The sequence below is a fragment of the Carcharodon carcharias genome, chromosome 3, assembly GCF_017639515.1.
Source record: "Carcharodon carcharias isolate sCarCar2 chromosome 3, sCarCar2.pri, whole genome shotgun sequence".
Classification (NCBI taxonomy): domain Eukaryota; kingdom Metazoa; phylum Chordata; class Chondrichthyes; order Lamniformes; family Lamnidae; genus Carcharodon; species Carcharodon carcharias.
This window is the reverse complement of record NC_054469.1, coordinates 52,940,359-52,966,017: the sequence shown is the minus strand read 5'-3', so window position 1 is coordinate 52,966,017 and position 25,659 is coordinate 52,940,359. Positions and strand designations below refer to the sequence as shown.

The 25,659-nt window shown below is 41.3% G+C and overlaps 1 protein-coding gene across 8 annotated transcripts in view; it reads right to left on the bottom strand.

Moving 5' to 3' along the window:
* The window catches only part of mpp7a (membrane palmitoylated protein 7a), a 519,275-nt gene that overhangs the window by 142,812 nt on the left and 350,804 nt on the right, over window positions 1-25,659 (bottom strand). For all 8 annotated transcript variants that reach the window (XM_041184801.1, XM_041184806.1, XM_041184807.1 and 5 more), the window contains 4 exons: window positions 23,637-23,768; window positions 21,752-21,833; window positions 21,550-21,635; window positions 14,424-14,498 (listed from right to left, as the gene is read on the bottom strand). In XM_041184801.1, coding sequence (XP_041040735.1) covers window positions 14,424-14,498; window positions 21,550-21,635; window positions 21,752-21,833; window positions 23,637-23,768 — 375 coding nt within the window. The remainder of the gene's footprint in view (window positions 1-14,423; window positions 14,499-21,549; window positions 21,636-21,751; window positions 21,834-23,636; window positions 23,769-25,659) is intronic.

Sequence of the window (25,659 nt, the reverse complement as noted above, 5' to 3'; positions counted from 1 at the left end):
CCACTGCAGGACAGAAGGTGACTACAAAGTCACCATGAGCTCACCATGCTATCCAGAAGTGAGAGAGATGCACTTCAGTGCAGGACAGTATAACCCTGGCCAGGGACTAGACTGACTGAAGCTAACAAACCAGAAGGACCAGTCCAACCAATTACAGGCTCATCAGGGGAGTGAGTCCCTCAAATGCTCCATCACAGTGGCAGTGGGGTAAGGGCTGAAGGTGATCAAGGATACTTAAGAATATAAGCAACAGTAGCAAATCAGAGGCTGAGCAGCTGAGATTTGCAATGTAATCCTGTGCAGTCCAGTGCAGAAACGAAGGCCTGAGGTTCAGAAAAGTGGGCAGAATCTGGTACTTGAGAGCCAAAATTTGAGAGAAGGCCCAGAACTCACTGAAGACAGCAGTGAGCAGATATTGCAATGGGCAGCAACAGTTGAAACTGGCAATTAACTTGAAATTGGCAGTTAACTTGAAATTAAGGCTAAAACACACCCACTGTTAGAGACAGGGGAATGTAAATAGTGGAATGGGGAGATTTGGGGAGAAAGGGCCAAGTATGGCAGCAGTTGGCCAAGCACTGAGGTGCACAACTGGGAGCTCCCTAAGGAGCTGACTGCCCAGGAGCCATCTTGAACCAACAATCTAACAGCCAGGAAAGCACCTAAGTCCATAGGTATCAAATTCAAAAGTACAAAAATATCAAGGGCACAAGGACTAGAAGCTCAGCCCAGGGTCAAGTGGGACGGCGAGGATGCAAACTGTCTAGTTAAGCCCGAGACAATAGTCACAGAGAGGGATGGAATTGGTGGTAAGGGACAAATATGGCAAGGCCAAAGACAATGGTTTTGGTCATTCCAATGTTTAATTGGAGGAAATCGCAGCTCAACCAAGACTGATGCCGGAAAAGCAGTCTCACAGCCCAGAAGCAGTGGAGGGGTCGAGGGAGGTGATAGGGTGATGCTAAGCAGGGCTGTTTGTCGTTAACATAATTGTAGAACCTGACTCTAAGTGTCCAATAAGGTCGAGTTAGCACGTACAAATTTTATCAAACATTAAAATTTCAAAAGTTTTAAAATGAAGAAAGAGAGGGGATATGCAGTGAACTATACTTCAAAAATATTTTATTAGCTATGAAGTACTTTTGGATGTCCTGAGGTTGTGAAAAGCACTATATAAATGCAAAGTCTTTCCTTTTCTGGTTGTGTGCATGCGCAGTATGTGCATTCTGCAATTATAAGTATGACAATGTCATACTGACATCTGTCAGATTCATGTCACACCTACAAAATGCATCTAATTCACTTAAAACAGCACAAAATCACAACTGAACACAGCAAATCCACCCATTCGGAAACAGGTACAAAAACCTGAAATGTCCCAAGGTGCTTCACAGGACATTGTACAGCAAAATATGCCATTGAGCCACAAAGGAGATAAGGGGTCAGATGACCGAATGCTTGGTCCAAGAAGTAGGTTTTAAGGAGCGTCTTAAAGGAGGAAAGCAAGTAGAGATGTGGAGAGGTGTAGGGGGGGTATTCCAGAGCTTGGAGCTAAGGCAGCTGAGGGCGTAGCCACCAATGGTGAGACAATTAAGATTGGGGGGGGGGGGGGGGGTGCACAAGTGGCCAAAGTTAGATAAACGTAGGAGCCTCTGAGGATTTTGTGGCTGGATGAGATTACAGAGAAAGAGAAGGGCAAGGCCAGAGAGGGATTCTTATGGGGGTGGAAATAGGCAGTCTTACTTCTGGCATAAATGTGAAGTTGGGTGCTCAGCTCGGGATCAAACATGACACTAAGGTTGCGAACAGACTGGCTTAATCTCAGGCTATTGCCAGGGAGAGTGATGGAATCAGCAGCTAGGGAACAGAGTTTGGACCAAGGACCAAAAACAATGGCTTCAGACTTCACAATTGTTCAATTTCCGATCATCCAATAATGGATGTCGGATAAGCAATCTGATAATTTAACAAGAATTAGAAGAGTCGAGAGAGGTAGTGAGGTAAAGCTGGGTGTCTTCACTGCATATGTGAAAACTAATGCTGATGTCGCTCAAGGACATTATCTGCATGAGAAATAGAAGTTGGAGTGGGTTGCGGGGGGCAAGGATCGATCCTTGAGGGACAGAGATAATGGTGTAGGAGCAGGAAGAGTAGCCATTGCAAGCGACTCTCTGGCTATAATTAGATAGACAAGAATGGAACCAGGACAGGAAACAGCTTTAAATGAAACAGACAACAAATTAAATTGCTCAAAATATTTCTCTGAAAATCTTTGCAGGCACTGTATGGTCTAATCAATAGCCTAGCAACCTAGAACTAATAAGGTTCTTAACATAAACACATAAAATGACATAATTCAGGATATGCCCATACATTTGCTGACATTTTAGTGCAGTACTGAGGAAATGCTGTGTTGTCCAAGATGCCTTTTCCTGGATGAGGTGTTAAGCTAAGGCCCCTCCTCCTCGGTGTATAAAAGATACATGGTAGTACTGAAAGAAAAGCAAGGGGAGTTCAAGAGTTTAGCAAATATTTATGTCTCAACCAATATCACTAAACAAGTGATTTGATTATTTAACTCACTATTGTTTGTGGGGCCTTGATATATGCAAATTAGTTCTCACATTTGCCTACTTGCAGCATTTTAAAAGCACTTCAATAGTTGTGAAGTGCTTTCGGATATCGGGGTGGTGAAAGGCGCTACTTAACGCAATTCTTCCCTGGCTTGAAAAAACTGAGCAACGTGGGACACTGGAAAATCAGGCTAGCACCCCTAAAAAAATAAAATGACGTTATTCCACCTAATCCAAATTATATTTTCCCTCTACATCTGGATGTTATAGGCCACAAGTCTAATTATGATATACCATTACAGTAGGTTTAATAGTATTTGGACAATATGCCGTAGCAGTCATTTCAACATTTCTTGATCAGAGTGATAACTGATAAATGTGTGGTAACATAACCAGTACTGTTTGGAACAGAAGTCAATTTTTCAGATGCATTTCCTTAGACAAAATAAAGCTGACATGGTTTTTAAATGTTTACTAATTCTAGGTATTCTGCAAAACATAAAGTAACTTTGCCAATTTTACAAAGTTAGGAGCAAAATTTGATGCGAATGTTGGCAAGATGCATAGACTAAACACAATACTGTCCATGTTAATGCATTCCAGGCATTTTCATAGTACAAATATACAATTCATAAATGTTTCAGTCATATTTAATGGAAAGTGAATCACCTTTTCACCTGCTGTGCAGAAACAGGGAAGCACAAACCAAGTCTTATTTTCTGTTATACTCTAGATAGTGCTACTCACAGTACACAATTATTAAGGTAAATGTTATGGTTTAGGATACTGGTGATTACATTTGCAGGAAGTGTTTTAAAACATTTTCATATTTAGTGGACCAAAAGCTACCATTTTTAACACAAATGTAAAATAAAAGTTCACAATGAAAAGCAAGCTGACAGGTTTACTCACATTAAGGTTTTCTCAAGTTAGACATCGACTCCTGCAACTGTTTAACTCAATATGGGAACAGCTAATAAGAGCTAGAACAGTTAATTGCCATGTTTGTCAGCAACATAAGTAATTTCATAGACATCAGAGACCCAAGTATCAGCAAAAAAATGTTCAGTGTTAAACCACGTTTTTGATGCTAACACAAGAATAGTTCAAACCTTTCAACACTGTGCAACTTTATTCTTGATGTAACATCAAATGATAGTGTTCAAATCAAAACCAGCTACTTGTTAATTGTTAACAGGCCCGACTTATAAGCAAGTTAGTAAATATGAGAGCTCACTCTATAACTGCATTTTATGCTTTGTTCAAGAAATACAAATTATTCTGAAATGCAACTACATAAAGACCAGAAAAAAACAAAAACAAAAATACCTGGAAAAACTCAGCAGGTCTGACAGCATCTGCGGAGATGAATACAGTTAACATTTCAATTCCGAGTGACTCTTCATCAGAACTAAGGAAAAATAGAAATGTGGTGAAATATAAGCTGGTTTAAGTGGGGGTGGGACAGGTAGAGCTGGATAGATGGCCGGCCAGTGTTAAGTGAAGATTGCCAAAAGATATCATAGACAAAAGGACAAAGAGGTGTTGGTGGTGGTGATATTAGCTAAGATATGTGCTAATGGTGACATTAAGGGTCGAAAGCAGGATGAGCAAGGTACAGATAGGCCTAGTGGGGGTGCGGTGGGGGGAAGTGTTCGAAATAGGCCAGATGGTAGAGATAAAACAATGGATGGAAATACATTTAAAAATAATGGAAATAGGTGGGAAAAGAAAAATATAAATTATTGGGAAAAGGGGGGATCGGAAAGGGGGTGGGGATGAAGGAGAGAGTTCATGATCTAAAGTTGAACTCAATATTCGGTCTGGAAGGCTGTAAAGTGCGTAGTTGGAAGATGAGGTGCTGTTCCTCTAGCTTGCGTTGAGCTTCACTGGAACATAGCAGCAGGCCAAGGACAGACATGTGGGCATGAGAGCAGGGTGGTGTGTTGAAATGGCAAGCGACAAGGAGATCTGGATCATGCTTGCGGATAGACCGAAGGTGTTCCACCAAGTGGTCACCCAGCCTGCATTTGGTCTCTCCAATTTAGAGGAAACCGCATTGGGAGCAGCGAACGCAGTACACTAAATTGAGGGAAGTGCAAGTGAAATGCTGCTTCACTTGAAAGGAGTGTTTAGGCCCTTGGACAGTGAGGGGGGGCGGGGAAGTAAAGGGGTAGGTGTTGCACCTTCTGCGGTTGCATGGGAGGATGCCGTGGGAAGGGGCTGAGGTGTAGGGGGTGTTGGAGGAGTGGATCAGGGTGTCCCGGAGGGAATGATCCATGTGGAATGCTGCTGGGGGGTGGGGGTGAAGGGAAAATGTGTTTGGTGGTGGCATCATGCTGGAGTTGGCAGAAATGTCGGAGGATGATTCTTTGAATGCGGAGGCTGGTGGGGTGATAAGTGAGGACGAGGGGGACCCTTTCATGGTTCTGGGAGGGAGAGGAAGGTGTGAGGGCAGATGCGCGGGAGATGGGCTGGACACGGTTGAGGGCCCTGTCAACTACCGTGGGTGGAAAATCTTGGTTAAGGAAGAAGGATGAAAGTGGCATCGTCAGAACAGATGCGATGGAGGCGAAGGAACTGAGAGAATGGGATGGAATCCTTACAGGAAGTGGGGTGTGAGGAGCTGTAGTTAAGGTAGCTGTGGGAGTTGGTAGGCTTGTAATGAATATTGGTGGACAGTCTATCACCAGAAATTGAGACAGAGAGGTCAAGGAAGGGAAGGGAAATGTGAGAGATGAATCATGTGAAAATGATGGAGGGGTGGAAATTGTAAGCAAAATTAATACATTTTTCCAGGTCCAGACAAGAGGTACATAAAGACCAGGTTAGGCTTGCCATAAAAAGCTTTTGTAAAATATAGTTATATATTTTTAAATACAAACAATATGGCAATAAATTATTTGTAACAAAATTCATCATTCTTGGTAAATAAGAGTTTTCCATCAATTTTATTTTGAATTATATTACTTTTAAAATGCATGAGATCATTTTGTGAGGTGACCATGTCTCCACTATTTTTATCCTCTACATAAAGCTAGATTAAAACTTTATGTCATCAAGTTAAAATTCAGCACAAGGATGACAGTTCAACCTCAAGAATCTTCCACAAATTTGTTAAAGTCTTTACTCTAAAGTGACTGAGTGGTACAGCCCAAACAAACATGACTAATTCCCTTACCACAACGAGCTGCATGAGTCCAAATCTTAACACAGTTAGATCATAAGATGTAGGAGCAGAAGTAGGCCATTTGGACCACTAAGTCTGCTCTGCCATTCAATGAAATCATGACTGATCTGATAATCCTCAACTCCATTTTCCTGCCTTTTCCCCATAATCCTTGATTCCCTTATCTGATTAAAAATCTGTCTATCTCAGCCTTGAGTATACTTAATGTCCCAGCCTCTACAGCCCTCTGTGGTAAAGAATTCCACAGCTTAACAACCCTCAGAGAAGAAATTCCTCCTCAGCTATGTCTTAAATGGGCGACCCCTCACTTGGAGATTATGCCCTTTGGTCCAAGACTCACCAACAACTCACCTCTCAGCATCTACCCTGTCATGCCCCCTAAGAATCTTGTTTGTTTCAATAAGGTCGCCTCTCATTCTTCTAAACTCCAATGAGTACAGACCCAACCTACTCAACCTCTCCGCATAAGAAAATCCCTTCATGCCCAGGATCAACCTAGTGAATCTTCTCTAGACGGCCTTCAATGCCAGTATATCTCTCCTTCGATAAGGGGACCAAAACTGTTCACAGTATTCTAGGTATGGTTTAAGTAGTGCCTTGTATTGCTTTAGCAAGATTTCCCTAGTTTTATACTCCATTCCCTTTGAAATAAAGGCCAAAATTCCATTTGCCTTACCTATTACCTGCTGAACTTGTATGCTAGTTTTTTGTCATTCAGGCACAAGGACCCTCCAAATCCATGTGCTGCAGCTTTCTGCAATCTTTCTCCATTTAAGTAATATTCAGCTCCTCTATTCTTCCTGCCAAAGTGCATAACATCACATTTTCCAACATTATATTCCATCTGCCACGTTTTTGTCCACTCACTTAACCTGCCTATATCCCTCTGCAGACGCTTTGTGTCATTCTCACCACTTGCCATCCCACCTATTTTCGTATCATCCGTAAACTTGGTGAGTGTACATTCATTTCCCTCATCCAAGTCATTAATATATATTGGAAATAATTATGGCCCCAGGCTGCCATCCTGAAAATTCCCCCCCCCCCCCCATATCCCAACTCTCTGTCTTCTATTAGATAGCCAGTCCTCTATTCATGTGAATATACTACCTCCAACACCATGGGCTCTTAGGTTATTAAGTAGCCTTATGTGTGGTACCTTGTTGAACGCCTTTTGGAAATCCGAACTATATTACATCAACTGGTTCCCCTTTATCTATCCTGCTTGTTATGTCCTCAAAGAATTCTAATAAAATTGCCAGGCATGATTTCCCCTTTATGAAGCCATGTTTTCTCTGCTTGATTATATTATGCATTTCTAAATGCTCTGCTATTAAATCCTTTATAATAGACTCAATCATTTTGGCAATGATGGATGTTAAGCTAACTGGCCTATAGTTACCTGTTTTTTGTCTCCCTCCCTTTTTGAACAAGGATGTTACATTGGCAGTTTTCCAATCCTCTGGGACTTTTCCAGAATCTAAGGATACTTGGAAGATTACTACCAGTGCATCCACTTTCTCTGCAGCTATTTCGTTTAATATCCTAGGATGCAACTCATCAGAGCCAGGTGAAATATCGGCCTTTAGCCCCATTAGTTTCCCTTGTACTTTTTCTCTAGTGATAGAGAATATTTTCTTCCACCATTTTGCCCCATGATTATTTAGTATTTTTGGCATGCTATTAGTGTCTTCTACCGTGAAAGCTGATGCAAAATATTTATTCAACTCCTCTGCCATTTCCTGGTTCCCCATTATTATTTCCCCAGCCTCATTTTCTAAGGGGCCAATATTGACTTTGGCCTCTCTCTTCCCTTTTATGTATTTAAAGAAGCTCATACTGTCCGTTTTTATATTACTTGCTAGTTTACGCTCAAAGTTTATTTTCTTCCTCTATTTTTTTTTGGTCTTCTTTTGTTGATTTTTAATTGTGAGCAAGCAGATGATAAAAGTATAAAATAAGTCAAAACTGAGTATTAGTTGACTGTCTCACTCAGAGATGCTATAAGGATGGCCAGTGTGGGAAAGAGGAAAAAATTATATCATAGAAAAAACATTCTCTTGAGGTTGGGATCAAGATGTGCAGCCTGACGACACTTTGTTCTTAGAATGTTCTCCAGCACATGAATTCTTCATGTTGTTTACCACAAGCATTTGCCAAGGGCTCTGCTTGGTTAATCCATCATATGAGAATAACTATGATGGAAGAAATCAAAAAAGTTAGCATTTCTGTTCTAGTTGATCCAGCTAAGAATGAGCATTGGTCTCTTTCCCCCTCTTTCTCTGAGCCCAAATCAAAGTAAGTTTCCAAGTTGGTCTGGAGATGCATCTACTCCGCTTATTCATTTCCCTGATTTCACTCATTCCTATGAGAAGGGAAGTAGTTTAATATTAGAACTAGGATTCAAATACCAATCTGAACCCATGAACCGAACAGCTGTAAGAACTATTTCACAGTCATAATTCCTCCTCCCCTGCAAAATCGTGATAGATATGATTCAAAAAATTTAATGCATGTTATGAAGCATTATAAATTAAAACTCTATTCAAATTCCTCATTCCTGTCAAAGGAAATAATATTTGAGCTAAGCAATTTGACAATTCTGTAATCCTTACCACCATCCCAAGTGGGTTGGCAGTGGATCTACAAGGTAGCGAATGTCAGAAACAGTTACTTCCTTTCTTTTCCTTTTCATTAATCTAATCTGACATCTGAGCTATTGAAGGTTATCCTAAATTGCCTTGTGGGTCTGAGGAGAACCATTTCTATCGTATGACCATCACCAAAGCAACAAATGCTTGACTGGTTTTACAGGCTGCTAACCACAAACACAACAGTGAAGTGAAAGCATTTATTGAGTAGCACAAACACTCGAGTATTTGTGATATTTGACAAAAGTTCCTACATGTTTGGAGGCCAGACAGGGAGACTTTTAGAGAGTAAGCAAAGTAACAATAACCCCATTTATAGCACAAAACGGGTTTCAATATTATGTACAACCTGGCTTCATTACTGTCAAATCAGCTCCTTTTACTGCATTATTGGATCCAGGAATACAACAACCTGGCATGCACAAGATTTGTTGTACAGAAGTCACAAACATAAGTCTTGTGCATATAAACTTAGACAAAAGTAAATTTATGCTATTATTGTACTACACTAACTGGTCACTTTTTACAACTATATATACACATAAATAATTTCTTGAAATCAGGACACCAGATAAGCTGTTTAGTTACGGAACAAAGGAGCCTATAGAAATCTACATATGCTAATGATGACATAGACCCAACAAAAGATGGGAACTACAGTTGGTGACACTCAGCATAAGAACACACAAGACGTAGGAGCAGGAGTAGACAATATGGCCCATCAAGCCTGCTCTGCCATTCAATACGATCATGGCTGATTTTGGGTTTCATCTCCACTTTCCTACCTACACACCATATCTCTTGATTCCCTAAGACATCAAAAATCTGTCTATCCCAGCTTTAAATAATATTCAATGATGGAGCATCCACAATCTTCATCATTCACAATCTGTGAATTCCAAAGATTCACAATCACAAGAACTTTCTCATCCCATCCTAAATGATCATCCCTTTAGTACCCCAGCCAAGGGAAACAACTTCTCAGTGTCCACCCTGTCAAGACTCTTCAGAATAGTGTATGTTTCAATGAGATCACCTCTCATTCTTCTAAACTCCAGAGAATATAGGCCCAACTTACTCAGCCTCTCATCACAGGACAATCAATCTCATCAATCCTCTCATCCCAGGGATCAATCCAGTGAACATTCACTCTACTGCCACCAATGCAACTAGATCCTTCCTTAAATATGGACACCAAAACTAAACACAGTATTACAAGTGTGACGTCACCAAAATTCTGTACAATTGCTGCAAGGCTTCTTGGTTCATGTACTCCAATTTCCATGTAATAAAGACCAACAGGCCATTTATCTTCCTAATTGCTTGTTGTCCCTATATGCTAATTTTGTGCTCTTTTTAAAAAAATTGTTCATGGGGTGTGGGCGATGCTGGCTAGGCCAGCATATATTGCCCATCCCTGATTGCCCTTGAGAAGGACAATTCTTGAACCGTGCATTCCATCTATTTCAGGAACACCCACAGGCAGTTCCAAGGTTTTGATTCAGTAACAGTAAATGAACTGCGATATAGTTCCAAGTCAGGATGGTATGTGAATTGGAGGGGAACTTGCAGGTGGTGGTGTTTCCACGCATAGGTTGCCCTTGTTCTTCTAGGTGGTAGAGGTCAAGGGTTCGGAAGGTGCTGTCGAAGGAGCCTTGGTGAGCTGCTGCAGTGCATAAGGCATAAGACATAGGAGCAGAAGTAGGCCATTCAGACCATCGAGTCTGCTCTGCCATTCAATGAGATCATGGCTGACCTGGTATTCCTCAACTCCACTTTCCTGCCATTTTCCCATAAAACTCGATTCCCTTACTGATTAAAAATCTGTCTATCTCAGCCTCGAATACATTTAACGGCCCAGCTTCTACAGCCCTCTGCAGTAAAGAATTCGACAGATTAACTACCCCCTGAAAGAAGAAATTCCTCCTCATCTCTGTTTTAAATGGGCACCCCCTTACTCTGATGTTATACTCTCTGCTCCTAGGCTCTCTAACAAGGGGAAACAACTTCTCAGCATCTCCCCTGTCAAACCCCCTTAAGAATCTTACATGTTTTAATAAGGTTGCCTCTCATTCTTCTGAACTCCAATCAATACAGGCCCAAGCGACACAAGCTCTCCTCATAAGAAAATCCTTCCATATCCGGAATCAACCGAGTGAACCTTCTCTGGACTGCCTCCAATTCCAGAATATCTTTCCTTAGATAAGGGGACCAAAACTGCTCACAGTATTCTAGGTGTGCTCTAACTAATGCCTTGTACAGTTTTAGCAAGACTTCCCTATTTTTATACTCCATTCCCTTTGAAATAAAGGCCAGCATTCCATTTGCCTTCCCTATTCCGTGGTGAACTTGTGTGTTAACTTTTTCGGATTCAAGCATATGGACTCCCACATCCTTTTGTGCTGCAGCGTTCTGCAGTCTTTTTCCATTTAAATAATATTCAGCTCCTCTATTCTTCCTGCCAAAGTGCATAACCTCACATTTTCCTACATTATATTCCATCTGCCACTTTTTTGCCCACTCACTTAACCTGTCCATATCCCTCTGTACACTTCTCGTGTCATCCTCACCACTTGTCTTACCACCTATTTTTGTATCATCCGCAAACTTCACTTCCCTCATCTAATTCATTTATATTGTAAATAATTGAGGCCACAGCATCTTGTAGATCGTACACATGGCTGCCATTATATGTTGGCGGTGAAGGGAGTGAATGTTGAAGATGGTGGATGGGGTGCCAATCAAGCGGGCTGCTTTGGCCTGGATGGTGTCAAGGTTTCGAGTGTCACTGGAGCTGCACTCATGCAAGTGGAGATTATTGCATGAGACTCCTGACTTGTGCCTTGAAGATGGTGGACAGGCTTTAGGGAATCAGGAGATGAATTACTTCATGCAGAATTCCCATCCTTTGACCTGCTCTTGTAGCCACAGTGTTTATATGTCAGACCCAGTTCAATTTCTGGTCAGTATGGTGAAAGTGAAGTGATGGTAATGCCTTGAAGGTTAAAGGGAGATGGTTAGATCCTCTGTTTTTGGAGATGGCCATTGCCTGGCACTTGTATGGCACAAATGTTACTTGCCACTTATCAGCCCAAGCCCGAATATTGCCCAGGTCTTGCTCCTTATGGACATGGACTGTTTCAGTATCTGAGGAGATACGAACGGTGCTGAACATTGTGCAAACATCAGCAAACATCCCCAATTCTGATATTATGAAGAGAAGGTCATTGATGAAGCAGCTGAAGATGATTGGGCTTAGGACACTACCCTGAAGTATTTCTGCAACTATGTCCCAGGGCTGAAATGGTTGACCTCCAACAAAAACAACCGCCTTCCTTCATACTAGGTATGACTCCAACCAGTGGAGAACTTTCCCTCTGATTCCCAATGACATCAGTTTTTCTAGGGTTCTTTGATGTTACACTCAGTCAAATGCAGCCTTGATGTCAAGGGCAGTCACTCTCACCGCGAGTTTAGCTCTTTTGTCCATGTTTGGACCAAGGCTGTAATGATGTCAGGAGCTGAATGCCCTGGCGGAACCCAAACCAAGAGCAGGTTATTGCTGTGTAAGTGCTTTGTCGATGGCACCTTCCATCACTTTGCTGATGATCGAGAGTGGACTGATGCGGTGGTAATTGGCCGGGTTGTATTTGTCCTACTTTTTGTGGACAGCACATACCTGGGCAATTTTCCACATAGCTGGGTAGATGCCAATGTTGTAGCTGTACTGCAACAGCTTGGCTAGGGGAGTGGCTATTCTGGAGCACAATCTTCAGCACTATTTCAACTGGTATTGGCAGGCTAAATTCATCCCAATATCCTGTTTTCTCCCAATAATTCTGCAATATTTTTCTTTTTCAAGTAGTTATCCAATTCTCTTTGAAAGTTATGACCAAATCTGCTTTTACCACCCTTTCAGGTTGTGCCTTCCTGATCATAACTCACTGAGTGAAAAAGTTTCCCTCATCCCCACTCGGGTTCTTTTGTCAATACCTTAAATCTGTGTCATCTGATTACTGACCCTTCTGTCAATGGAGGTGATTTTTCCTTATTAACTCTGTCAAACCCTTCATAATTTTGAACATTTCCAGTAAATCTCCCCTTAATCTTGTGTTCCAAGGAGAACAATCCCAACTTCTCTAATCTCACCACACAACTTAAGTCCATCACCCTTGCTTTCATTCTAGTAAATCCTCTCTGCAATCTCTCCAAGTCCTTGGCATCCTTCCTCATGTGTGTTGGCCAGAAATGGACACAATACTCCACAGAGGAGTGTTTTTACAGAAGCCCAGCATAACTTCATTGCTTTTGTATTGATTAAATTTAAATCATTTCACACCTTAGGACATGCTATGGTTATAATTCATTTGTTCTTAGTATATCACTGTATGTGTATTAAAACTGAATTAGATTCTATTATTCTGATTGTAAATATTTTTGAACTCTGATTAAAACTTTACACATTGGGCAGAATCTTCTGTCTGTCAGGCAGGGAGGTTGGGAGCAGGCATGGGAGGGCGTGGAGCCAACTGCCACCTATGATCAGCTGCGCGCCATTTTACGTGGTTAGCCCACCCAGTGTGACAAGCGCCCGGTAGCCACCCTGTGTGGGTGGGGAGAGGAGGGAGAGTCAGGGTCTGCGCTCTTTTGCATATGCACGGAGCATTAAGTTCAAATTGAAAGTTCAAAATAAAGGAAGATTAAAATTATTTAGACATATCCCCTCATGTGACAATGTCACATGAGCTGGAACATGTTTATGAAATGTGTAAAAAATATTTATTTATTTAATAAAACCTTCAGGAAACCTCATCCCACCCGTCGATGTGGTTTCCTGAAAAACACAAAGGCCACTTGGGTTCTTCGCCTGCTCACCAACCTTAAGATTGTCAATTTTCTCAATTAGTCTCCTAATGGCCTTAATAGTCCTTTGACAGTTTGGCGGGTGCGCAGCTGCCTCTGGTGCGCACCTGCCGAACGAAGGATTGGAATGACGCACGGTGACGTTGGGACGCAGGCCCGATGTCACCGCGCTGATGTGAACATTCTGGCCATGATCTTGGACAAAAGACATTTATAGGATACTTCTTCAGAAATAGAAATTGCATCTCAAACTGAGCCTATTCCAAAATTTACTTTACAGGGTTGTCTCAGATGGTGTTCTTAACAGGACATGGTGACCGATTAAAATGGATTTTGTCCTTGCTTCTAGGAAATAACTCACCAGGCACAGGGAAGAAGAAAATTTATGCCTCCCCTACCCCTGCCTCAACGTTCTTGCTAATGATTGAATTGCAGTAACTAAAGGATTCGATAAATATTTTGCATTCAAAATCATGAGCAAGCTCTAAATCAAGCTTCAAAATGTATGCATCTCTGTCTTAATAAACACAGGGACGCATATTCATTTTTCAACTAATTCTCAGTAACTGACAGCAAAATTTTAATATTTTAAGTATCATCTAATAAATGCCAAATAAATACAATAAAATGGATTACACTAAAAACAAGATCAGAATAGTGAACAATGCTTCACAGTGCCACCATCAACTATCATAAGCAAGGTCTGTCGGTGTGGTGGAGGTCTTTTGAACCAAACGTCTAACTTGCTGTACTGAAAATCTGGCATCCAAACTTTTAAGTTTTAAAAATTTTTATTAGTTAATGTTATAATTAGGTTTATGGCAGGACCTGGCAGGGCTGATCAGTGTGTGCATGGTATACCATTATGTGCAGTGGAACATCATCATAAAAAACACAATTTTATATAATGCACATACATATATAGTAACAAATTCCATCAGCAACCTTGTTCTATTAAACTAACCTCAAAATCTGTGATTCAAACTGGTTGTTTACAAATAAAAAAAAGAGCAGAGAGAAGTTGATCATTTCTAACAGTCTTATGAACATGCTGTAATGGATTCACCAGAATCAGTCTAAGCCATGTCATGATTAGGAAAATAAGGTCTGTTCGCTTAATCATTTTCAACTGGTTAAAATACTTACCTTGCTTTCTTTAGTTGGAATCTCCTCTTTAATACCTGGAATTATTTTAAAAGTTATTGCTCCTTGTGACTGAGCCTAGACAAAATTGTAAAATGGACACGTTAGAAAATAAGCTACAAGTGCAACAAGTAATAACTGACAAAACGAAACAAAGTAACCAATGACATATTGGATTTTAAAAAGATTAAAATAAGTCTGTTGCCATTTATGGCTTTTTAGGATCTTTTAATTAATGGTTCTTGTAAGTGGACCAATCATCCAGAATCTGTACACTTTAACCTCCCAGAGTTGCATTTTTGCAAGCGAAATACCTCACATCTGCTTCCTGGATTTATTATAGATTTTCATCAAATCGCCATGCTCCCTAAGAAATGGTGAATGTTACCACAAGGACCAGATGTTTACAGATTCAAGCAAATAATAACCACATAAAAACAAATAGCAGTATGATGCTCAGCAAGTAAAATTAGTATCTAAGTATAACAAAGAAAATATGTGCAATGGGTTAATTGCTCTCAAGCCTAGCTTTTGTTTTAGTTTAAATGCCTATCTAACTGATAAATTATATTCTTCATATTTCACTGTGAATTCCAACTTTCAGCACAATTATCTGTATCAAAAAAACTAACGACACATCTCCCAAAAACACCACAAAACCTGTTTTTAATTCCAATGGTGTTGAAAGGTTTCTATAAAATATCAATTGAGGGCCTCATCCTAGGCCAAAAGGTTTGTTGCAAGAGACAAAAACAATTTGTATGCTGATGTCAAACAGCTTTTGTTATCCACTCAACAATATCTCCAACTTTGAGCTGGTGACTTCTTTATGTCACACAAATGGAATGAGGAAAAAGCTGATAAAAGTATGACGAGAATAAAAACTGGAAGTAAAATTATGTGAACAGGAAATAATATATAGATTGCACAGTAGTCTGCTAAAGCTGCCAGGAAGCCATGAGTGAGCTGTATAAATCCACATTACAGTCTTCTTCTGTAGCATACCAATTCATGCACGACACATACTATCTGCACAGAGGGATTTGAAGCCAAATTGGTCTATAACACTAATGCAACATGAAAAAGCATACCATTTTCACATAGTAAACATGGGAGTAGGAGTAGATCATTCAGCCCCATGAGTCTGCCATTCAATTCGATAATGACATAGATCTTAACTCAATTTACCTTGGTTTCAAATTGCTAATAGCCTTAAGTAACAAAAATCTATGAATCTCAATTTTGAAATTTTTCAACTGGTATAGTCTCACCAATATTTTGGGGAAGAATTACAGCTTCCTACTACCCTTTGGGTGAAGAGCTGCTTCTTGACAAGATCCTTGATATAGCCAAACTCTAATTTTAAGGTTATGCCCTCTTGTTCCGGACTCCCCAAAAAGAGTGGGTCTTTTTTCTCCATTTGTGCTGTCAATTCCTTTCATTACCTTAAACATGCCAATTAATATCATCCTTAACCCTCTACTTAAGGGGATACATGCTGAGTAGTATATGTAACAATCTCATAATTTAATCCTTTTAGATACAGCATCGTTCTGGTGAATCAGTATTACGATTCCTCCAAGACCAGAACTATATGAAGTACTTCAGATGCAGTCTAACCAAAGGGAAGGGTTTTTTCCTCGTTGGCAGGGTTATGCAGGGGTGGGCGTGCGAGCAGCCGATCATGGCCTGCGATCGGCTGGGCACCGCCATTTTACATGGGCGGGCCAACTATGGCCCGCCCACCATGACGTGTGCCTGGAAGTGCTGACCGCTATCTGTGCAGGCGGGGGGATGGGGTTGCCTGAGTCGGGGCTTGCGCTCTTTCACCAAAAAGCGCAGAAATCTCCCTGAGGCACAAAGCTGCTTCAGGGAGATGATTAAAATTTTTTAAACTTAAACTAAAGGAAAAAAAAGTTTTTAGGGCATATCCCCTCATGTGAAACTGTCACGTGAAGTGTCACATGTTTATGAATTTTATTAAAAATTTTTTCAAACCTTTAAAAACCTTGACGAAACCTCATCGCGCCCATGGACGAGGTTCCATGAAAAATGCGAAGGCCGCCTGGGCTCTTTGCCTGCCCACTAACCTTAAGGTTGGACGGGCAGCTCAGTTTATTGTTTTAATTGATAGTTAACTGGCCTTAAAAGGTCTTTGACAGATTGGCGGGCATGCATCCAACTTGGGTGCGCACCCACTGAACTGAAAATCTGAATGATGCGCGGTGACGTTGGGACGCACGCCTGACATCACCGCGCGTCATTTTACACCTCGGCAAGTGGGGGTGGGCCCTGCTCGCTGAGCTGAAGATTCTGTCCAAAGTCTATACAACTGCAGCAGAGTTTTCACCTCTTTGCATTCCAGCTTAATGGAAAGTAATTTTTTTTATTATTTCAATTATTTTTTGTACCACTAGTGATTTCTGGACAATTGGGGAGATGATGGTATAATGTTAATGTCACTGGATTAGTAATCCAGAGGCCAAGCCTAATGCTCTGCGCACATGGGTTCGAGTCCCACCATGGCAGCTGGTGGAACTTGAATTCCATGACTTAAATCTACTGAAAGTGAGGGCAGAATTTTCCGTGCCCGCTGGTGTTGGGTGTCGTGGCAGGCGTGAGCAGACAATATGGCGGGAAGGCCAAAAATTAGTTTCACAATGCCGGGGGGAACGTCATTGCAATACATCAGCATATCCTTATAAGCTCAGCTCGACGGAATCATCGCCCCCACGCTGGATCATCTGGGCACGTCAGCTTGATTGCACGCAGATGTGTACCACAACTGAACATAAGCGGCGTGCAGCTAGTGAGCTGCACTTTGCTCGGGACTTTGAGACTTGTTTGCCTACCTTGCTCAGGCAGCACGTGTAGTCATCAATGCCAGGCTTCGCAGGCAGCACTACTTTTAGGGAGGCTCGTGGACAGGTCTCTGCTTACGAGACTAGCCATAAGGCAGGGTTGGCTTTTCAACGGCTAATGGGCTAGGTCTTGCTTGGGGCAGGGGGAAGAATTGGCCTCAGGCAAGGGAAAAGTCTGCAGGATGAGGGATGTCCTGGGGAACAGGGCATCCCAGGGTGTGCGTGGGGACATATGTTGATCTGTGCAAGTGGCCTCAAGAAGGTGAGGGCTGAGGGAGCAGTCTCCAGAGGAGATGAGGCCAAATGGAGATTTGAGGGTAAATGTGAGAGGGCGAGTAGTGATGTCCCTTGAGCTGGCAGTGACAGAGATGCCAATGACTGTGTGATGGGTTTGTGAGGGTGTAAGTTTAAACTGGTGAGATGGTAGCCTTACCCTGGTGGTAGTGATTAGATCATTTACACTCTTTCTGCATTGGATGGTGAACCTCTTCTGTGCAGCGTTGGCACTGACCACCACTACCACCACCTCCCAAGTCAGAGTGGTGACACTGATAGGCTTCCTGTGGCCAGAGCAGGGGTGAAAGACATCACGGCAGGCTCCAACGGTGTCCAGAAAGTGTCCCAGGAATGCGACACTAAATCGGGGGGCTGCAGTCTCCTTCCATTTGGGGCCATGTCTTCTGTGCAGCAGTCCTGGGCTTGAAGCGCTGAAGGGTGTGAGTGTGGCTGCACTCTAAATATGGCGCCCTGCGTGAGGAAGCGGCGGGGTGATGACATAGCGGGCGAATTGGAGGTTGCCCGCCAGCAAAATGCATGTTTCCTGGGAATGCATGATTAATGAGGTGGGAGTGGAACAATACAGCGTGAAACCCGCCACTGTGGCCAGTGGGCACAATGTCCTTTTTCCCACCCGCTATTGTACTTGGGGTGGCATCGTTCCAGATTTGCACTGGGTCTTGATAATGGTAACCATGAAACTGGCATTAATTGTCATAAACATGTATCTGGTTCACTAATGTCCTTTAGGGAAGAAAAAGTGCAGTCCTAACCTGGTCTGGCTGACATGTGATGCCAGACCCCCAGCAATGTGGCTGGTTTTTAAATGCCCCCATGAAATGGCCTAGCAAGTCATTCAGTTCAAGGGCAATTAGGGATGGACAACAGATGCTGCCCTTGGCAGCGATGCCCACATCCCACAAAAGAATGAAGGAAAAAAAAATGTATCCCCAACTCGCTCTGCTCCTTTATGGTTTCTAGTTTCTTAGCATTTGGAAAATATTCTGTTCCAAACACTATTTACTCTGCCACCTAACAGTGCCATCAGCAAACTGGCATATATGGTTCTCACTGAGAGGATGGCCAACTAAGTTTTGGACCGAGGCATACAAACTCTGTAGTCCCAGCAGTGCTGCTGAGAGCAGTGGTCAACGCTGGGACTACAAGCAAAGCCACAAGTCAGAGCCCAGTGGGACAGGCTGATGCGGGGTTGTGCAACTGGGACAGGAGGGTGGGTTCTTGATGGAGAGATCTGGCGGGATGCAGCAACCAGAGGCAGGGTTGGGGGAAGGCTAGGGGTAGACCTTGGGAGAGATGCCCTGATCTGAAAAAGAGGTGAATGATAGAGGCATCCCCATTCGGCACCCCACCCCCCCATACTTTCCTGCTCGATGTCCAAGCAAAGTGATCTGCCGGCCCTTCTCCCCATCCCTGAACTCCTCCCACTGGCTGGAAAATAATGGCCGGGAGGGAAGTGGCCCTTAAATAGCCAATAATCGGCCCTGTAAAGGCCTTAATTGGGGCAGGGATGGGCAGCCTCATCCACCCCCATAAATTTGTGGACAGGTTTGGTGTGGGCAGGAAAGCTAACAGGGGAATTTTACGAACCCCTGACCTGAAAATCCGCCAGCGGAACACCATAAAATTCTGCCCTAGAAAAATATCAGTTAAAATCTAATCTTCAGTCACCACATTAGTGTTTAAAGTGCTTTGAAAAATTTCTACTGCAGCATCCTTACTTCTCATGAACTCAGCCATTCACTTTTGTGTTTTAAATCTAGACTTTGTTACATCTAGATTTAGAAAATTACTATTTTCTCTAGCTAAAAATAATTTGATATGTTTAACATTACAACATGTCTCTAATTATACCACCTTCCATTCTAAGACAAAGGTTGGACTTCATAACACAACCTGACACACCCAAAGAATTTTTCTTTTGCCTTATGATTAATGTCAGTTTATTTCCCAATCTGTTTTCCAACTCTGACTTTTTTCCGTTTCCTACCGTATAAATATATATTCTCCAATCACCCACTTCTTATTTCCTGAAAAATTATTTTGGATCTCAACTTCTTGAATCAATACACTTCCTGACTCTGAGACATATGTAACAAAAAAAAAAGTAAATGAAATTCCAAATGCATCTAAAGGGGGTGAAAATTTTTTTTAAAACAAATCAAATCATTTTGCTATAATCTAGTTTACAGAGCCAACAAAGTTTTCAACCACAAAAAGAAGCCAGTCTTTTGTGCCTGTCATGGCTTTTCACTCGAGTAATCCAACATTAACCTCTCCCCACTCTCCCATAGTACTGTATCTATCTCTAATTTTTTAACCCAGTTTTTCATTAAAAAATGCAGTCTCAAATATTCATTGTGGAAAACATTCCATTCTCAAGCAACAGGCTGTATCAGAAAAAAAATCTCTAACTTCTCTTCATCCGGTGACCATTTTAAATTGATAATCCCTCATAACTGCCTCCCCAATCAGAGAGAACAATCTATCATACTTTTAAAAACCTCCATTAAATCTTCACTGCTTCAGTGGAAAAGTCCATAAATCTTGTCTGTTCTCATAACTATGGGTGTTTTTCTTTGACATTATCCTGGTGAATCTGTGCGGCATGCTATCCTGCTGAATCTGTGCGGCATGCTTTAATCTCCTTTCTGTGGACACAGGGTTAACAGTGTTCTAAACATCAGCTTGGATAGATTTATCATTACATTTTTGCTTTAGACATCTGTACACTAATTCTAAAACCCACAATGCTCCTGGCCTTGCCACGGCTTTACTAACCTGAGATTGCACTTCCAAGAAATTATGTATTTGAATCCTCTCTCTTTGAAGGTGACCATTCCAATCCCAATGAGAATTTTATAATTGATACTATAACAGGTGGTGAAAGCCTAAGATAGCAAAAATGTATGTGCAAGACTTCAGATTGCTGGAATGATTCAATGAAAATGAATTGAAACCAGAAAATGAAAAGGGAAGAATGTAAATTTAGAATAACATTAAAAGATGTGGACATAAGGCATATCTTTATTAGAAAAATTGAGAAACATAGCACAACTTAAACTATTAACAAGCCTCAAAGGTCAAAATTATTGTATTATGTGAAATAAACCATAAAGGTCAGTGAAGGTAACCACAACAGACAGAATTGTTGATAAAATCAAGATGGATCCAAAAAAAAAATCAATGTTCACCATGGATAAATAGTTCAAGAACAAACAGATCAGTTAAGACATACTTGGTATAAATATTATTTTGGTGGCGTGGGGGTGCAGTGGGAAGAGCTGGCAGGGAAATAAACTGACAGATATGTTAAATCAATTCTAAGAGTGAAGTTTATGGACAAATTATGGTCAAACATGCATAGGTGTATATGATCAAGCACTTCTTAAGATGAAACGCAAAGCTCTACCTTTCCAGGCCATCTGGTAGATATCAGAATTTTTCAGAAATTGAGCAAGTTGATAGGAGTCCTACAGTCATTACAGCACAGAAGGCAGCCATTTAGTCCATAGAGTATATGCTGGCTCTCTGTACAGACTCTGGATGATAGGTTTTAACTGGCCTGTAAATGAAGGGACACTATCTGACAACTTTGTGCCGTAATTAGATACCGTAGACGTAATTAGGCTGGTCAAAAAAAAAGGAATGACTCAATAAACTACATATTAGTTAATTCCCTGTTGGTTATACCAGTCATTAATTACATAAAGGAGGGCATTTCTATCAGTTATATAATTTGCTAATTGTACAAGGCTAGGAGGTCAGGTGTTCAAAGTGGAGGATTTGGAGAGATCTGAACAGGGTGCATGGATGGAGTAATGAGACATGAATTTGGATGTAGATAAACGCAAGATTCTAAGTGTATAATGTATAGGAAATTCCTGGCAGTTTGTTGAGGATGGGAGGGGAGAGGTGTGGGTTGAACAAATGAGGAACTAAAATAAATCAAATGTGCCAAAGGACATACATACCAAGATCTGAATGATTTCCTCAGGTCTTTTATCATCAACTACAATTCCATTAACTTCCTTCAGCTCGTCTCCAATATGGATGAGACCTATTTTAATAGAAAATATTTGAGCTACGTATAGAAGCAGCAACTTATGTTGCTCATTCTCAATAACTATATTTTGAAAATGCTTTCACAGAACTGCACAAAAGAGTAAATTGTACCACTTCTGTCTGCAGCCCCTCCACGCATTATTCTTGCCACAACAATAGCACCAGTGCTTTCGTCTCTTCTTATTGTTGCTCCCTATCAATCCAGAAAAAGAAAAAGCACAAAAATTCTTCACCAGTCTATTTAATAAGCAAAATTAGAATACCCAAGTCAATAATATAATGCTAGTTTTCAAAATAGTTACTAAAGTCAAAACTCTGATTTAAAAAAGTAGCTACATTTCTTTTGTCAATATCTAAAAAATCTAAACATTAATTAAAATGAAACTCCCTGAAGTAAAACTTTGTCCATTACATAAATAATATGTTTTCAATAATTATGATTATATTTCACCAAATAGGCACTGAGACTTCGACATCACAGTTAATATTTTAAAGAGGCACTATTTACTGAAGGATTAACATCCATGAAATATGACAGCCCTTCACTGAGTGGGTGAAGTAAATGTTTATAGACTTGAATAATGTATATTTCAGTAATGGCAAATGCACAATTAAATTTCTAAACAATGCACTGGATGCAGCTGACTCAAATTAAGGCAGGAATTTCAGAAAGAAGTTTGTGAAGGAATCTCAATGATTGACATTGAAGTTTTCTTCATAAAAAGAGAGTCCTAAGGTTGTAGAATATTGATAAAAGAATCAAGCCATTTGCTTTGTATGCCAGTTACAATTTATCTATTTTCACCATAAAATGCATTGTAGAACATCAAACTTTAAAGCCTATTTGGATGAAAATGTATTTTTGATTACTTTAATACTTTAGAGACCAACAGATACATATCACTATCCAATAATTTTTCCCAGTTTCTTCAATTCAAGTCAAATAATTTTAGAAATTTTGAGCATCAGTTCAGAAGCAAATAGAAAGGCAATTACTGATTTCTTAGTAATACTATCTCTTGGGCACATAACAAAAATTTAGTAAAAGCTGCCAGTGCAGCTTGGAAAAAAACAGAAAATGCTAGAAACACACAAGACAGGCAACATCTATGGAGAGAGAAACAAAGTTAACATTTTACTTTGATGATCTCTCTCCACCGAGGCTGCCTGGCCTGCTGAGTATTTTCAGTCATTTAAGATTTTATTTCAGAAATTAGCATCCTTAGTCTTTTGGTTCAGCATATTTTGGAATGGGGTTAAAGGAAGCTTGCATCCTTAATGTAGGAAAACATCCATAATCATGCAAAAATTGACACATGGCCAAAGGAGGAGATATTAGAAGGGCAACCAAGAGCCTTGTGAAAAAAGTAGCTTTTAATGGAAAGTCTTAAAGATTTAGGGAAGGAATTTTGGAGCTTACACCTAGGTGGCTGATGTAAAAACACAAGCTCCAAGAGGTGGTCTTGGAAAGGCAACAAAACTGTTAATCAGTGGAGCGTGGACTGCAGGGAGAGAACAGTAAACAGCTCACCATGCACCCATCTGAGTACACAAGTCAAGTTCTGCTCTTCATTTCCCCCCCTGTCATGATTCTGCAGCAATGTGAATGGGCATTGTAGAAACAACTGCATTCCTCACATTATTGCTCAAATACCATCACAGTGAATCTAGAACTCCAATGTAAAGAACTTTGTTCAAACAAATTTTAGGTTTGTGTGGTCTCAGTCAACAACTTAGATTTATGTTTAAATTCCATAAACTTTATCCCATTTCATCTAGTAACAGGTAATATGTGGCATACAAGTCTCCGTCACAAGGTGCATGTAAGTAGATAAATGTATGGCATGTGAGACAAACTAAAGTTAGTAAGTTGCTAAAATGAAGACAGTGTGCAATGCTAAAGGATAATTCAACTACAGGTGAACATATTGTATAAGGAACTAATGCACCTACGAAACAACAAAAGAGAGGATACAATCTAAAGATGTCACTTTACCAGGGGCTCTTTGTTTTTGACAAGTCGAATGATTTTCACTGAATCTTCATCATCATCAAGATCATCTGGCATAGGGGGTAATACAGGGTCATAATTCTTCATAGCCACTGTGTCATGAACCGACAGTAAAGCCTGCAAATATCCAGTTAATAAACCATCATGCGTTACATAAAATACTTTTTAAAAATGACAGGCAAGAAGGAAGATGTTTATTGCTTGGCTTCAGAAATTCACGAACTGTTCACATTTAGCCTCGTATAAAAGCAGATGTTAATTTATACAACAGCTTTTCTTGAAAAGCAGCATTGTTGCTGATGAAATATATCTCTAGGTTTTCAAAATCTGAGGTTTGAATATTTTATCCCTACCCCTGTCCTTCACCTAAACAGGTATTTCAATCATAATAAAAACAGAAAATACAAAAAATACTCAGCAGGTTGGACAGCATTTGTGGACTGGGAAATAGAGTTGACAGGCGGAACCTTGTGCTGCTCCCGGGAGCAGGAAGACAGGCGGAAGGGGAATTTAATTTAGCAGGAGGCCAAAAATCAGCTTCCCGCCGACGGGGTGAACTTTTGCAATTGAGTTCTTGGAACTTCAAAGACAGGTCGAGCTTCCCAAGGGCAAATGTCAGGAAGTCCTTTTGCATGTCTTTGCATACAATGCATGCTCATGAAAAGGCATGCCAGAATTAAGTTCCCCTCCCAATTAAGTTATCCTTGAGTGAGAAATACAACTGTTTATAAATGGCATGCAGCAGGCGAAGCAGTCAATCTGCTACAGTTGGAGTGAATCGCCACTGCCTTTTTCCTCATTGGGGAGCATTGATCAATGATGCAATGACCAGATGATGGCAGTTTAAGCGGTACGGGACAGGGAGGTTGGCCGGGGGAGGGAGGGAGGCAGGCCGTCCCGGTGCAGGGAGGGAGGCAGGCTGTCCAGGGCAGGGATGGACATAGGGGTGGAAATGAGGGTGCAAGGCCGTGGGAGGGAAGGGTCTTGAATACTGGGTGTTGGAGTCCTGTCAATGGGTTGGAGGTGGGTGGTGACGGCAGAGGTGAGCTATTTCCTGGGAGGGATGGTGGGAGAGAGATGGTTCCAAAGTGCAGGGTCGATGCTGTCTACAGTGGGATCCTGGGATTTGAGCCGAGGGTACTGTCATCAAAGGGGACAGTCACAGTGAAGGGGTGGGGCAGGGGGGTGGTGGTGGGGAGTGGGATGTGGTCAGGTGGCAGGTCCAGGGTCATGGTGGGGTAGTGAATGGTCTCATGGTTAGGGGATGGGGGGGGCACGGAATTGGATACAACAGTTGGTGTGGATAAAGGGTTAGGGTGGGCATGGGAATGGTAACAGCTGTAGGTTCTGAGAGGGGAGAGAAGTCATGTGGAGGATAATAGCCAAATGTGTGCAGCAGGACCTGCAAAACAGTGCATTCTCCCGCAACCTCAGGCACCTGTAAAGAAAAACAAATCTTCCTACTAGCTCCAAAAAACCCATGTGCATGCCATATTGAAAGTCATAAACAGTCTTATTTCAGCACTGATGCGCTCATGTCACTGGATATAAATGGGCACATCGACCTGCAGAGAACTCTTCAAGGTGGACTCATGGACACAGGTGCATAGGAAAGAATAGCATGAGTAGACCATTTGGCCCCTTGGGATTGCTCCACCATTGACCTTGATCAGGATTTTTCTTCTGTTTTCCCATTTCCCTCAACAACACCATACCTTTATCAGCTAGAAATCTATCAATCTAATAGTTGAGCATGATCAATGACGATGCCTCCACTGCCCTATGGGATGTAGAAATCTAACCACTCACCATCCTTTATGTGAAGAAAATTCTACACATCTCTGTCCTAGATAGCCTACCTATTACTCTGAGACTGTGATCCCTGATCCTTTCTTACATCCACCCCGCAGAGTCCCGCAAGAGGTCTTGATGCTTCATATTAGAGCCTCGCAGTCCACTGTACTATCGATTTAAAGGCCCATTTTCCTCAATCTCACTTCCTGGTATA